This window comes from Sinocyclocheilus rhinocerous, unplaced genomic scaffold, assembly GCF_001515625.1.
Source record: "Sinocyclocheilus rhinocerous isolate Xijiao unplaced genomic scaffold, SAMN03320098_v1.1 scaffold1619, whole genome shotgun sequence".
NCBI classification, from domain to species: domain Eukaryota; kingdom Metazoa; phylum Chordata; class Actinopteri; order Cypriniformes; family Cyprinidae; genus Sinocyclocheilus; species Sinocyclocheilus rhinocerous.
This window is the reverse complement of record NW_015649446.1, coordinates 215,107-231,959: the sequence shown is the minus strand read 5'-3', so window position 1 is coordinate 231,959 and position 16,853 is coordinate 215,107. Positions and strand designations below refer to the sequence as shown.

At 37.2% G+C, this 16,853-nt stretch overlaps 2 protein-coding genes across 2 annotated transcripts in view; one reads left to right on the top strand and one right to left on the bottom strand.

Annotated features, from left to right (window-relative positions):
• Positions 1-14,664, bottom strand: part of LOC107710563 (leucine-rich repeat and calponin homology domain-containing protein 2-like) — a 77,314-nt gene extending 62,650 nt beyond the window's left edge. The window contains exons 1-2 of the mRNA XM_016515371.1: positions 14,651-14,664; positions 14,055-14,311 (exon numbers count right to left, since the gene is read on the bottom strand). Of these exons, the coding sequence (XP_016370857.1) occupies positions 14,055-14,311; positions 14,651-14,664 (271 nt within the window). The remainder of the gene's footprint in view (positions 1-14,054; positions 14,312-14,650) is intronic.
• An 876-nt stretch (positions 14,665-15,540) lies between these two features.
• LOC107710568 (H/ACA ribonucleoprotein complex subunit 1-like) overlaps positions 15,541-16,853 on the top strand; it is a 5,719-nt gene continuing 4,406 nt past the window's right edge. The window contains exons 1-2 of the mRNA XM_016515374.1: positions 15,541-15,879; positions 16,352-16,510. Of these exons, the coding sequence (XP_016370860.1) occupies positions 15,792-15,879; positions 16,352-16,510 (247 nt within the window). The 5' untranslated portion in view covers positions 15,541-15,791. The remainder of the gene's footprint in view (positions 15,880-16,351; positions 16,511-16,853) is intronic.

Sequence of the window (16,853 nt, the reverse complement as noted above, 5' to 3'; positions counted from 1 at the left end):
GCACTGATCCAGTGCACTGATACAGTACGTTCAGCCGACTATGTCTGCTATAGGATACTTACCAAGACGGGCGTTTTGACATCATTTTTGTGTGAATTTGTCCATTTAAACACAATACTTCAGAGAGAGCTTAATATTTGCGCTCGTTCTGAGATGTGGGTTTGCGTGCTTCGGATGAGCGCACGCACAAATCTTCTCACTGCGCACGCGAGCTCGCATCCTCTGGCTCTTAAATGTTTAAACTGGCAAAGCTTAAATGAGTTGAGCTTAAACACAGATATCAACGTGTGCTGTTCAGGTCTTAGGTCCTAGTGCATGCCGAACCGTGTGTGGAGAACCGTACGGTTCGATTTTTTACCAAGAACCGTTCCATCCCTATATCATACTGATACTGATTTGATATCTATCAGTTATGATGACTTCATTTGTTTTCTTTGTCTCTCCTTTCTTTTTGTGATCAATATTTAGACTGAGGCACAGCTGTTTAGCAGAAGGGACCAGACCCCCACCACACACACACACACACACACACACACTTAAATGAGAAATCAATGTGCTTTTAATGCATAAACTTAAGGCCAATGGAGATGATACGGGCTATCAGCAGGCTTCCTTAATGTCTTCATGAGAGGGGTAGGGCTCATGTTTCTGACACACACACACCCCAAACTCAGTGCCCCATGTGTTTCATGAATATGATAATGGGCTGCATCAGTATATTTTATCTGTCTTCTTTATATGTGCTCTCTAAAACAACAGATACTTAAAGACGTCAAATGGAAACACAAAAATGATAGGTTGTGTTTGACTGCTGCTGCTGCCAATGAATTTCCTTAGCGAGGATGAACAAATTAATTTAAAAAAACAAAACAATATGACATTCATAGAGATCTTTAGTTGAATCGATGTTGGCAGAGATGCACCGATTGCAATTTTCTTGGCCAATTCCAATTTATTTATTTTTTTTAGATAAAAATTTAGACCTGCCGATACCGATTTTTGCCGATTCCGATTTTCTTTCTAAGAACTATAATTGACAGCATATACAAACAAAAATCTATGCAAATTTCAATGCAAAAATTATTTACATAATAAAAAGAAATTATTAAACATTAAAATTCCCCCAATCTGGACTAAGTTACAGATTTTCTCTCACTTAAACAACTCTCAAAATAAAGTGCTCTGTGACTGGAAAGAGGAAGAAATAGTTGACTTAAAATGAGTTGCTGTATGTAACAAAACAGATTTCATTTCCCAAATGTTTATAAATGGTCATTTTTTCCCCCTAACCTTGGCAAATGTCTGTTTTAATGAGTGAGTCATTTATTCATTCATTCAACTGATTCATCCAAACGGCTGATTAATTCAGAAACGAGGCAAGTGACTACTGTCCTTATAAATGGGCCACTGAATCATTGACTCACTCGATTCGTTAAAAAACGTGGATTCATTCAGTAATGAAACACCACTGTGTGTTGCTCGGAGACACAACAGTTCTGCTGTGGCTTTGATCGGAACTATTTTCGTCAGCAAAATTGAGCAAAAACAGTCAATATTTTGTCTAAAATCTAAGTCACTTAATTTTAACTTCTTGTTTATTGAAATACTATTGTATAAAATCAGTGTCACATTGCAATCGTGTTGATATTCGGGGAAACATCATGGCCGTATAATGTTGCTTACCTAAATCATAATTTGTAAATGTCTTTTTTTTTTTCTACCGCAGTATGCATATAATAAATTTCTGACAGTTACTTTGTGTGTGCTGTCTCTCTCACACACTCACTCAGACTGTGCAAGCCTCATCTGGCATGACATAAATACATTATCAGTCGCCGTTTACACTGAATGCAATTAAAATTAGAATCATTCTCACGCGAAACAACATGTTTAGCACCGGCAATAAAAGGATCAGCTCGGAATCGACAAGACGTGAGACTGACCGTCCGGTCACAGATCCGGGCCAGTTAATCGGTGCATCTCTATGGCAGACATCATGTTTCAGCTTAAAAATAAATAAATTAATAAATAAATTTGTCATCAATTTCTTACCCTCAAATTATTCCAAACCCATAAAACATCCAACACAAATGAAGATATTTTAATATTCTCTAATAATTTTTTCCAGTTGTAATGTGTGTATGACGTGAGATCAAACCTTACTGGTCCTTATTAAACCTTATTAAAATATCTTTATTATTGTTACAAAGATGAACAAAAGTTTTATGGATTTGGAATGACATGAGGGTGCATAAAATAACTAGTAGTAATAATAGTATTTTTTTGGGGTGAACTATGATAATGCTTAAGTGTGTTATTTCTGCACTACTAGCAGCATCAAACAGAAGTAATGTTTTGATAGCACCATAGAGTCACAATGTTTACACATTTTAGAGAAATCAACCTAAAAATGGTTTAAAGAAGTAACTGCATATAAATAAGCTGTGAATCCAGAGAATCAAAGCAACTTTAACACCAAGATAACGTGCAAACACATAGAAAGCTTCCTCACACAAACTTGCTTGAGCAACAGTCTCAGGCCATGTCCACACGTACACGGTTATTTTTATAAACAGAGTTTTTCCTCCTTCCGTTTAAAAAAAAATCTCCATCCACATGAAAACACAAATGCATGCTATGAAGCACTGTCAAGAGCATGCCAAACCAACAGGTGGCGATATAATCTCAACCGTAAAGCCATGTTGGCCAATCAGAAGCCTGAAAAAGTTTCCAGTAGGCGGAGATAACCGTGCATGCTCCGACGTCACAAGACAAAAACTCCGGTTTCGCTGTCTATACGATAACACTGCAACCGGAGATTTTAAAAATCTTCACCCTGGCAGGCGTTTTCAAAAAATTTCGGTTTCAGTAACCTAGTGCTGCGTTTGCGTATGGACGAACTGCCAAACCGCATAGAAAAAGCTGCGGTTTTGAAAATAACTGTTCGTGTGGACGGCCTCAGCATGTTTACAGTGAGGTGTTCATTTTAACTGGCCCACCATCCTTCAATTACCATGGAAACCAGCAATAGATACTCAGAGTGACAGGTTAACTAACAAGAGTGGAGAGGTTTGGTGTTTTGTTAACACACTTAAAGTTTGTTGTCATTTGGAAGTGTGTAGGCCTTCTTGCATTATTATGCTGTTACTTTATGATTATATATTCAGTTAAATAATATGGTCTTTAAAATGACAATAATATCGCTTATCGCAGTTATTTCTGGGGCAATATATCGCACAACAAAAAGTTGTTATCGTGACAGGCCTAAATGTAATGTCTAAGAGAAGAAATTATAAATTAGATTAATTGAAAAATAATTTTTTTTGCCCAGCCCTAATGCAAATGTTTGTGCCATTGTGACGTCACATGCCACCTCATATCCAAATGAGCCATTTTTGGAGCTTGATAAAATAAATGCTTTGTTTATTATGAGGAGGACGTTTTAAGCTATGAAACTTGCAGGATGTTTTAAAGGCAAATTTAATTTCTCATGTCATGACCCCTTTAAGATTATAAAAAGCTTAACCCTAGAGCTCAGAATGATTGTTTAATTAAGCTATCAGAGACTTCAGAAAATGAGAAGAGCTGACTCATACTTCATCAGTGTCAGGGTTATGGACCTGTCTGTGTGTGTTTTTGCTCCCTGTGACCCAGTTTCTGTCTCCCGTTGATTGTGTTAATTTAATTCCAGGTGTGTCTAGTTCTTCCCCCAATTATCCTATGTTTAAAAGCCCTAGTCCTTTCAGTCAGTGTTTGTCGGTTCTGAACGTCATTCTATGTGTTCCTACGTACCCCTTGTGTTTGGATTATTAAAAGACTGTGGTTTGAAGCTATCTCCGTGTCTCCTCTTTCCGTGCTCCGAGTGAAGTGTGACAATCAGTTTCACTTAATTTTTAATCCTGAATTAGCCTAATGTTAGTTTTAGATGTATTTGTCATGTCATACATTTGACTGCATCATCACCCTGAGCACCAGAGTTTGAAGTTGACACCTTACAGATGGGACCAGCATGTCAGATCATGTGTAATTACCTTAGTCTCTGGAGAGTGCTGTGTGTTTGTGTTCATCTGTGAAGGGCAGAGAGGTCTCAAGACAGCTGAGGCCTGTCTGCCTGTCACAAGATCTCAAGACCAGAGCATGCATCACAGGAGGACATGCAAGGAACTCAAACAACACCAGCAAAATGAAGTTACGTAGTTCATCTTAAAATCTAATAACGCTTATAAACGGGCTCACAAAATGGGTGGCCTGATGGGCTAGGGCCAGCGTGACGTACTGTCACTTGCCTGTGAACATTGCTTTTAGTGATTCTTCTGATTTAAATGTAACAAAGCTGACATTATCTACTGACCAACCTAGGCCAAAAAGGAACAAATTGTCATGCTGAGCTGTGTCTATCCCCTTCAGGCTGTACAGCCCTCAAATGTGTAATAAAATCTATATTTTTTTACCGAAGATAATTCCACAACACAAGTCATTTATTCAGGCACAATGACAAGCTATTGAAAAAAATGGAGTTCCTGGAAACTCCTTTCGTCTGTCTCCCATCAAAATAAATCCATTTTCCACATTGACAATAAATCCAGCTTTCCACATTGACCTCTGTTTGCAAAACATAGCCTTAGTGTTGTGGACTCAATCTGAGCTCCTAAAATCCTCACTGTTCATTGAAACTTCATGAGTCATAGTCAACATCTTTTGAAATCTGCTCATGTGTCTGACCATTTGAGAGCTGAGATGGGTTCTTCAAAATAAAGCACTCTTTTTCTGACCTTTGATTTTAATAGCTACTGATCTAATGAGAACTTGCTTTCAGAGAAAGAAAGACATACAGTATTCCTGGTTACCCTAAAGAGAGAGAAATTAAGGAGACATTCACTCATCACACTGCCACAGGTATAAAAAGCCCCAGAACTAGGGCTGTCGCGATTCGTCAATTTTATTCGACTATTCGATTTTTAAAAATCCTCGACTTCATTTTGCTCACATCGACTAACCGGCAAAATACCGGAAGTGTCGCATTTCACGGACGAGAATCCATAAAACATTATTAGACTGTTTCCCCAAGGCTGCATGATATATTAAACCCATTTAAAAATCATAATTAAGCATAATTGTGAATTCACAAACGCTACGATTTAATTAAATAATTATATGCGATGCAGTTCTAATACAGTATATGCGCTTTAATTATTTACATGTGGGTATTTACGTGTAGGGACTGTTTCCCAAGGCTGCATGATATATTAAACCCATTTAAAAATCATAATTAAGCATAATTGTGAATTCACAAACGCTACGATTTAATTAAATAATTATATGCGATGCAGTTCTAATACAGTATATGCGCTTTAATTATTTACATGTGGGTATTTACGTGTAGGTTAAGTTCATGTTTTCTGTCCTAAATAAATGTCCAAATATTAAAGATTAAGTGGACATTTCAATGAAATGGTGCTTGGTCAATATTAAACAAGGATTAGATGTAAATGTGCAATGTGTAAAAATAATTGTCAGGCCGTTGGCGCCCTCTGCAGGCCTTTGTTGTAATGCGTAATGTACATTAGCTCTATTGTTTATAATACATTATGTATTTTAACGGTTTTGTTCAATAAAACCATATGATTTCTTGCTTTTGATACTTTATTTGAACTAATTATTATTACCCGAAAATAGTTCCAAACAAAGATCACAGCACTGTTTTGCGTCTCTGAGCAATGGACGGTGTTTACTTATTGAATGAATCAGCTTTTTGAACGAATTGGTTGATAAAAATGATTCAGTGATTCACTCATTAAAACAGTCAAATGCTTTGTTTCTGAATGAATCAGTCGTTTGAATGAATTGGTTGAATCTCAATGGCTCACTCATTAACAGTCACTTGCTGTCATCTACTGGAGGTTTTAATTTCACATTTCGACAATTTTTTATGTCTTAAAATAATTTCAAATAACAGTATTCAGCGTTTTATGTTAAAAACAAAACATTATTTATGCATCTGTAACTGCAGGTTAAATGCATCCATGTCCCCTCTGAGATACTGTACATTAAACTGTGTAAATACATCTAAATTCTATTTTCATAGAAATTTGGATTTCATTTGGTTTAATAAAATATAGTTTAATAAGTAAAATTGTTGATTTTTTGTGGGAAATTAATCGACAAATTAGTCGATAGATTAATCGAAATAAAAATAGTCGTTAGTGGCAGCCCTACCCGGAACATCCTGTTACTTTCTGTAATATGGACCCTTTTTACAGAGTGACGTGACATATTTGATTTAGCAGGATTAATTTAGCAAACCAGTCAACACTATTGTGATGAAGTTTACAGCATCACTACACAACCCTCTTTCCTATTTGCACACATCAATATAACAGACCTTAATCAGGATAGTGCTATGCTTACAGTTTTTCTCAATTGCTAATTATAGTGCTTTTGCACAGGTTTAACCATGTTCTCATTTAGAAAACACAAACTCACAATATAACTACCTCAAGAATCACAATATAAACTCAAACAGCACACATTTATCCATGTGTTAACATTAAGTAGCAAAACTGAAGACACCGGTCAGAATCTCAGGATGATATAAATAGGGTCACAGGTGATTATGTGATTTGGAAAATGAATCCCTACTAGTGGGAGACAAAGAGGAAGAGGAGGGGAAAAGAAAACTGAAGGGGACGGGGTCAAAGGACATTTATTCGTGTAAGACTATGTTGTTGTGTGTGTGTTTCTGAGGGCTTGTGTGTCATGTCTGAGGGTAAAGTTTGTTTTTTCAGCAAGATTGAATAGTTTTGAGCGGAGAGCTTCATTTTTACCTGAAAACAGGAAGTATGGGGAATTGGGTGAGAAGTTATGGATTTGTGTTTAGAGTTTCGAGAAAAGGAGTCACAATTTCAAGAAATGTGTTTAAGCAATTGAGAAAAACTGTAATCTTTGACAGGAATGAAAAGAGGCTGTGAGGGATAGAAATACAGCGTGTTTAATGGACTGTACTGATTTCAACTCTGTTGAACAGTAGAACTTTTAGCAGAAAAAAGCTCCATAAAACAGTTTTAAAAGTTGTGACCTGATGAAAATTATGTGATATAGGATCTTTATTTAGTGCATGCCATTGTAAAGACTGTAAGACTATCCTATTTCCTCCTATTTTACCCTCATATGTCAGCTGCACAGTTTAACCTGCTATTCTTTACTTCCACATTCTAAATCCAGAAATGCGAAAAGGGTTCATTAACCTTTCATCTTATGACCACTTCCTCTAAAGCACTATGATGCCATGAACCCAAGGGTTCCACCTAGAGCCAGAGAGGATTCTGCGTCTGTCAATAGAGCAATAAGAAGACATTAAACGTACTTCACATATGACAATATTTAAAGTAATGCTACACCCAAAATTGAAATTCTGTCATCATTCTGTGGAATTTAAAAGAAGGTGTTTTGAGAAATGCCTCAGTGTTTTATGTCTATAGAATGGAAGTCAAACTTTCTTCAAAAAATCTAAATCAAAGAAATGCATACTGGTTTGCAACAACATGAGAGCTGTAAATGAGTAAATGATGACAGAATTTAGATTTTTGGATCATGTATAAAATCACTACCCTAAGCTATGTTTTCCATGAATATTTGGGCCGAGCAGCATTTTCAGTTATATAGTACAACTTTTCTGATTTTGACATTCACATGCAGGAATCTGTATGACCTTTTGTTTTGTCTAAAATCTAAATAAGGCCTGTGATTAATTACACATGGTAATTACCCGACCCTCACTGGTAGGTGAAACATTGTGCCTTTAAGCCGAAATATCACTTGGCTGTTACAGTTTTTCTCGATTGCTTAAAGGGGTCATATGATGCGATTTAAATTTTTCCTTTCTCTTTGGAGTGTTTTCAGAGTGTTTTCACTTTTCAGACCGATGAGCTTTGTAAAAATCGACACGTTTCAGAAAGGCGGGGCATAGAGGAGAAACAAAAATGTACAGTATGTGGAAAATAATGCGTTTTTTTTACCTTAAACCGCATAAACACATTGCATTACACCAAATACACAAAATAATGTTCTTTTTAGCAACATCATATGACCCCTTTAAACACAATTCAAATATTAATACACTAACAGCTGCTGGCAGTTTTAGTTTCATTTTTAAAGTATCTTTTCAGTTATTTAAATAATTTAATTTAATATATGACAAGCTGCGCAAAAAATCGCGCGAATATGAACGTGGTTTGGCGCAGCTCGTCAGTGAACAACGGCTCTGTGTAATTAATGCTGCTCAGTGTGAAAGCCCGCAGGTGATGGAGATTTACCGCTGATTACAGAACCGGCTTTCTGACAAGATGCGCGTTAAATATCGCATGCGATTTATCGTGCAGCCCTACTCTAAACACAAAACCATAACTTCTCACCCAATTCCCAATACTTCCAATTTTCAGGACAAAATGAAGCTCTCCACTCAAAACCATTCAATCTTGCTGAAAAAACAAACTTTGCCCTCAGACATGACACACAAGCCCTCAAAAACACACACACTACAACACAGTCTGGGTTATCGCTGCTCTCTCTGCTCTCATCCATGCTAGGCTGCATGGATGCGCAGGGAGTTCTTGCCCAGAACAGAACCATACCGCCAATCCAAACTGTATGCTAATTGTCAATCATCTTTGACGATAGTGGTCCTGACAGAAACCTTCTTTTGGCAATCAGGTATTTTTTACAGCTCAATGTCTCTTACAGTATACAACATAAATAGAGCAGATACATGTTAAATATAGCAGATACAGTGAAATTCAACAATAAACTTTAAGAAAATATGTTTTTCATTATACTGCTGTAAAGAGATCTTACATTACAGTAGATGAAAAGCACTAGAAAAGAAAAGGTCGAATACCAAAGAACTGAATATGAACACACTTATAGAATATAGAGTCATCTTTCAGTTCTGCAAAAATACAGTACATGTAAGAAGTACTTGGCTACAAATCAGTTCCACAGTTGCTGTGTATATCATCAGGAACAAATGTCTTTTGACCCCGTCCCCTTCATTTTTCTTTTCCTCTCCTCTTCCTCTTTGTCTCCCACTAGTAGGATTCATTTTCCAAATCACACAATCCCTATTTATATCATCCTGAGATTCTGACTGCTGTGTCATCAATTTTGCTACTTAATGTTTACAGATTGATAAAAGTGTGTTATTTGAGTTCATATTGTGATGCTTGAGGTAATTATTGTGTGTTTGTGTTTTCTGAATGAGAGCATGGTTAAACCTGTGCAAAATGAGGGCGTTTTTGTGTAGATTTTTGCAGAAAACACTGAGCAAATTGGAATGTGTGTGAAAACAGGTGAAATGTGTTACATTTTTGAGAAACGTGTCTTTGTTTCGAAAACCGAATGAATGGTTTTGAAAATTGGGCCAAATAAATCAGTTATAGTGTGTTAGCAATCGAGAAAAACTGTAAAACCGGTTATGACTGGTAGAGCCCGACCGATATATAGTTTTGCCGATATTATCGGCCGATATGAGCCTGTTGCTGATATATCGGTATCGGCGAATATGCCACTGATATGCCGCCGATATTTTTTTTACAGAACATATAACGCAGATAAAATGCTTGAAATCGTGTAATTACTTAGTTTGTCCAGCAGAGCGCGCTCCATTGTTTGTGGAGTGCGCTCGAGTGTACGTCTAGAGGCCCGCTTTCGAATGAGACCACCGCCGCGTCGATAGCCCCCAGGGTTCGGGGTGGTTAAATTCGCGGTCCGGCGCCAACTGATCAAGCGATCCCGGGATGGCTACCGACGCGCGGAGGGTGGCGTTCGCATAATATCGGTATCGGCCCCAAAAAACCCATATCGGTCGGGCTCTAATGACTGGCATTAGGCATACATCTGCATCAGCTTTTAATACAGGGATCCTAAAAGCAACACCACATGTGCACAGAAAATCCATGCATATTTCATACACATGCATGACCACAAACTGCCTTAATGCAAGACATTTTCATGAAAGACAACTTTGCACTTGAATATTCAATAGTGCATACTACAGCTAGATAAAAGTCTGCTGCACTGACATTAAAAGAAAAAAATCATCATTTTATCTTCCTCCTTTTGTCTCCATTAATATTGTCAAAAAATGTCATTTGTACTTTATATGTAAAGATAATGCTTGAGATAAAAACAAATGTTTATTGGTCATTCTGACAAACACCTTGATTAGTCTAGAGAAAAGTTGGGGATTTTTAACAAACCCAACCATCTCACATCAGGTCAAACTTTGTCACATAAATCATCTTGTTCAGTTGTTCAGATATCTGTCTTTAGAAAAGAGTGCGCACATGAACATTGACTTCAGCTAGACTTTCAATCCTCACTTCTGCAGTGACATAAATAGACCTTTACACTGCCTTTAACATTGCTGTTTATGTAAATCTCACTTTTTCAGCATTTAAAGCATTTGTTGCACACACATCGTCTTTGCAAGACAAACAGAACAATGGTGGGATATTGTACATTTAAACACTTGCAATATACTTTACATGTGTTCAGAACAGTTGTTATTATCAGCTAAAACTATTACAAATCTTTTCGGTAATCAAAATAATACTGAAATAAAATACAAATCTTAAATTAAAAAAAAAACTTAAATGACAATTAGAAATATTCCCTTGGCAACTAACTGTAATAAATAAGTTATACAAATTACTAAAGCTTAAAATAAAAAATAAATAAATAAAATCAATCTAGGAATATAAAAAAACTAATAAAAATGACAAAAGCACATAACAAAATAAACTAAAAATATTTTAAAAAAGCTAATTCACAATATTAATAAATACTATAATGGTATATAAACAATACCATAATTACTAGGGATGTAACGATTAACTGCGAGCCGGTTGAAAATCGATTCAAATATGTGACGATTCAAATCGGTTGAGATGCTAAACAAATCGCGATTCATTTAGGTGTAGGAGTTTATATGAATGTATGTCTGAGGGGAACTTACTGTCTTTAGAAAAGTTTAGATGGTATTTTTTCTTTTCCTCTTGCCTCTGTATAATGCATATTAAAGTTCATAAGTTCAGCGCTGCTTTGTTTACAGCGGTAACCAAGGAAACACTGTATCATTGCGGTTCATAAGTGCAGCGCTGCTTTGTTTACAACGGAAACCAGAAAACGCTTTAAGCGCCACCTGCTGGCAGAGAGTGAATCTGCGTCTCATTCAGCTCTGCTGTTTCATGCAGATATTTTTATTTATAGTTTCACAAAACTGAAGTCAAACCATTCTGTTTTTGCTTCAAATTTCAAAATTATGCAATCTAATTTAATTTAAAAACTGCTCATGTTGCATGTATGCAGCATCTTTGTTTGGATCAAGATTAAAATGCAGTGGTTGCCTCTAATTTTAAATGGAAAGAGCACAGACAAAGCCTTATTTTGTTTATATGAAGAGATTTATTTTATTTGTGTTATTTATTTGATTTGGGGCTTGTTTTAAAATTTCAATGTAGTTTTGTTATTTACATTTACATTATATTTAAATTGTCATTTAGCATAAACTTTTATCCAAAGCAACTTACAAATGAGGACAATAGAAGCAATCAAACCCAACAAAAGAGCAGTAATATGCAAGTGCTATATTAGTATATTATTATAGTGTTATATTTCAATTTCACAAAGAAATGTGCAGTATTTTGTCCAAGCAATAATAAAAGGACACATTTAATTTATAATTTGTCTTAAATCTCATTTTGTTAAAAAAATAATAATAATAATCGTGAATCGAATCGAATCGTGAGTTGAGTGAATCGTTACATCCCTAATAATTACTAAAATAGGCTAACTCTTACACTTGTGCAGAATCAGGTGTCATATATCAATACATTGACATTCTTTTTCAGTATTTAGTTTATATTTTAATTCATACAAATTCCTAAATAATGAGGAAGCAGGTCATCTAAATAAGTGTAAACACAGAAAGTTTCCGAAACCTTATATATAGCACAATAAACTGGACAATATTAAAGCAAACTGCGTAAGAGGGATTGAAACTGATCAAATAACAGAATAATACTGTGCTGCATTGCAGTGTACTGAATTGGGACATGTATGGGTATCATATTGTGAGATAGCAACCGATACCCAGTCCTAAAATACATATTATTTTTTATACAAAGACAATTCACAGAAATGGAATCTAGTTTATCGATGAAGAAGACACATATGATGACAATGCTATACACAGCAAACCGTTGACTGTTGTTGTTAACTCGCAACATAAATGATCAAAACAGCGAAACGTGGTGGCGAAAAAGAATGCAAGAAAGACAAAGAGAGGGAATTATTCAACTTTGTCACAATTTAACATCAGAGACATGGGGACGTCTTCATACTCCAGTGTTAAGTTTGTGGCCAAACACAGTCAATAATAGCAAGGACTGCCAAGTGGGTCACTTGAGCCATTGGAACAGACCCACACCACACACATGCTTACAATATACTCAAGCCTAGTCAAACTGTCAAACACACACAAAAACTAACAAGCACACAAGCAATCTCACTTACAAAATACAAATGTGAACACAGATTGCAAGTTGAGGGCTTTCTTCTCTTTATTCAGTTGAGTCAGCAACAAAGTCACTTCCTCTTATAGGTGACAGTCTGGTGCACATTCAACTATTTCCTCTTTCAAATAGATGCATACACATGCACACAAACAAAAGCACACACAAGCAGCCTTATACTACCAACAAATGCCATCTGTATGCCAACGACCCTGACAGAAACAGCGATACCAACGTATGAACATCCAGCGTTATCTACAACAACCATAGGCTTCTTTCAGCACACAAGCCGTCGGAGAGAATCCAAACACAAGGCTCGATATAAACAAACGACACTTCATACAGCTAAAATGGTTGTAAGACACAGCCAAATATACACAAAAGACCTATTCACTAGTGTAACTCAATACAGTTGAATGGGAGTGTAGACACTATGCTGTGTGTAAGGTGTGCATGAATGAATGGATTAGTGTCACTCCTCCCACTGTCTGCTTCACATCTCAATGGCTGTTTGCTGCAGCAAGACTACCATTACAGACCACAGACACTTCCGAAAGACAAGCAGCCATTTAATTTCTAACCACATCTCCAGAAACAACTGAAATATAGCTAATCCACATTATGCTGCAGTGTTTATAATAGTGCAGCCCACTTTTACAAACTGTTTTGCCAGACCAAAGATTATTTAGATCAACAATAGCTTTTAATACTATTACAAATATCTAAATCGTAATACTAAATATTAGTAAAATGCGTGCTTGTATAATATCCAGGGCTGCTTGCGCATTGATTTCCACTGAAAGGATGAAGAAAGGCGCGTGATAGATTATAAAGACTAACGGCAGCATCTTTTGTCTGGCACTACAGCCGCTATCTGCACTTATGGTCCGTTTAAAAAATGCCTTTCACCATCGTTTAACACCCTATCCACTAAATAAACTGTTCCCATAATGATAAATAAATTTGTCAAATATAAAGGGAGCATAGTGTTGTCGCGTGGTCGCAGTATAGATAGGTGCAATGTTGTTACGGGTTTGCATGTTAAAACCTGCTGAATTACTGGAGCAAAGGTTAATGAAGAGCAAAGGTTAATGAAGATTGTCTCCTCCAGCTTGAGTGCTCTCTCTAGTTTTATTCATACATAAAATGTGGTTTGGCGAGAAAGTGAGATGTGAAACCAAAACAACCAGGGATGCTAGTGCCTTTTAGACAGTATTTCTAATGTCAGCTATAACTGGGTTTGCCACACCACGCTGGATATGATAAACACGACAGATAAAGCGTGATACAAGCTCGTACAAGCACCATGTGCACTGGCTATTGTAGCCAATACACAAACACCCACTGACACACCGCGCAAATGCACCAAAAAGGCACCCACGCTCTTCGCTTTATATGTTATTTTGTTGTCCTTTCAAATCAAGAATCGCGAGAAGCGGGTCAGTGGAGCACGCAGGGAGATTAGCCCACATCTGACGGACCCACCTGCTTGTGTAGTATCGGTCAGATCGTAGTTGAGCCCCGGGTAGTCGCGCAGTTTTCTTCCGCTGATGTTGAACATCCCGGAGCAGACGGCATCTTCCAGAGCGCGTTCCAGACTGCGGGCGGTGTGTAGCGGGTGCTGCTGCTGCTGCATCACGCCCGGGTTCCAGTGCGCGACGTTGGGATAATGCTGAGCCACAGCAGGTCCCGCAGCTATGCGCAGACGACGCAGACGGAGGTGGGGAGGGGATGGGCTACCACTGGAAAGGGGCGGGGGATTAGCTCAGCGCTGACGACAGGTATAGTGTTAAAGCCAAGAAAATTCATTTATGTTTTGCTTTTTATTTTCTATAAGTGAACCAATATCATGTTATTTGTCATCGGGAATATTTATGTGATGCGCGAAAATTGGATAGTGGTTGAAGCACTTTCAAAAGCAGGTATAGTTTAGTCATACTTGAGGCGCTTTTAAAAAATCTTTGAGGTGACTGTTGAGTGAAGTGAGGTAGAAAGAAGGTTTACTGACTTTCCTTTTAGGGCGTTTCTTATCTTCTTTCGTGTGGTGCCCGGCGGGTGTTCAGTTGTGGTTGGTGTGGCACAGAAAACGGGCCATGTGCCCTGAGCTCAGAGGCGAACCCTGGCGGCTGAATGGAGAAAATAGGCTACTCGCCACTAATAATAATCCCCTTCAATAATACAAGGGTATGGAACGGTGGAATGTTGATGCCCTCCTTCATTAAACTGAAACTCTAAACAACCCATTGATGGACGTTAAAATAGGTCTTAAAAAGTATACATACTAGGAAGTTGTAATTATAAATATTAGCTATTATATTATATTATATATACATTTGTATAGCTCTGTTTGAGCTAAAGTAGTAATTTCGACCACTCCAAAATGGCTCATAGGCTATTATGGGCACTGAGCAGGGTTCAAGTAAATGGGCGGGAAAAAAAGATTTTATATGAATATGTGAAAAAAAATAATGTCTGCTAAAATATAGCCTACTGTTTATTAAAAGCTTTTCAGAATAAATACAATTGGAAAATAATAGTGAAAAGAAAAGAAAATAACTATGCAGATCCTTTCATCATCATGGTATATAGAAAAAAGTATCAATTCGTTACAATTAGCAATAAATATCTAGAGCTAGTGTATAAACTATTTATAATTGTGTTTATAAGAATTTTTGAGTATTACGAATATATAGAAAAAGTCTGTTAATGGACTTTGTAGTAAAACAGTTTTGAAATGAATAAAACGGGGGAAAAACTGTTGTTTTGTTTAAATTTAAACATCTGGGGGGGGGATTAATTTGGATGAACTCTAAAAATATTTAAGAATAAAAAATGTTTTGTCTGTAATTATGATAACCAAAATAACTGAGGGAAAAGTTTTAAAGAATTGAATTCCTGCCGCTAGTTGTGTTGTAAAGCACCTTGGAAAGACCTGCCTACTACCGGGATTAGACACAGCGCTATTTCGGGCTCTTATCACACACTGGTCGTCAGATTCATAGCGCTGCTGGGTGGGTCACGCTGCTAGGACTCACCATTCACTTGATCGACACAAAGAAAGCGCCTTGAAACCGGGTTGATTTAAAAAGTTTCATAGTTCGTCTCGTCAGTGGCGTTTCTGTTTTGACACCTTTGGAAGCTATCGAGTGTAAATACTGTGGCGCTTTCTATTCACGCGACGCTTCTAAAACTTTTGCGTGCGTAACGACATTGGGAGACGAAATGGGGGAGAATGATGTTCAGATGGAGAGTACAGAGCAAATGCAGGAGCCTCACGCTTCAAGCTCGGGCAAAATCGACTTGTCATTAGGTTAGTAATTGCGAGGCGAGACATTAACTTAAAGTCATTGTGATTTGAATGAGTTGGCAGGATCCGTGGGTTTCGCTTCTGTGTTGACGTGTCGAGCAACAGCGGTCAGCTGTCACATACATTCAACAGCTGTCAAACCAACGTGCTCGTGCACACACATCATTTACCTTGAGTTTAGCATGATAATAATGACTGAAATGATCTGTGATTGTGAATGACTAAAATGAAGCAAGTTATAGTAAATGTAAAATAAAACCTTCATCCATCTTTACTGTAGCCACAGTATGGCTAGCAGTCAGTCAGCTATATTAATACAGACCTTCATTATTTGGTCAGCTTTTAAGTTTTTTTTTGTCGATTTATCATGCATATCCGGCATATTTTGAGAGGGATTTTAAATATGAAACCCTCCACTCAACAAATAAATATAAAATAAAGGTGGTGAAACACTTTGTTCATTTTTATTTCACAGATGACATTATAAAGCTGAATAAGAAGGAACTGAAGGCGAGCCGAGCTGGCAACATAGCTAAAACTAAACGTGCTGCTAACAGGAACAACGTCTTGAAGAAACTCAACCAGGTTCCACAGCAGCAGAGGGGACTCAGACGAGGAGCGCAGCAGTACCAAGGCAAGCATTTGATACTTAAAGGGGTCATATGATGCGATTTCAATTTTTCCTTTCTCTTTGAAGTGTTACAAGCTCTTGGTGCATAAAGAAGATCTGTAAAGTTGCAAAGACTAAAGTCTCAAATCCAAAGAGATATTCTTTATAAAAGTTAAGATTCAGCCACGCCTACCTAAAACGGCTCCCACATGTCTACATCACTATGTGGGAAGATTTGCATAACACCGCCCAAATGTTCACACAAAGAAAGAAGGCCTAACTTTTATTCTCGCTGTAATATTGAAAAGTGAAAAGTGAAAAAGTGAAAAGTGACGTGACATGTGGCCAAGTATGGTGACCCATACTC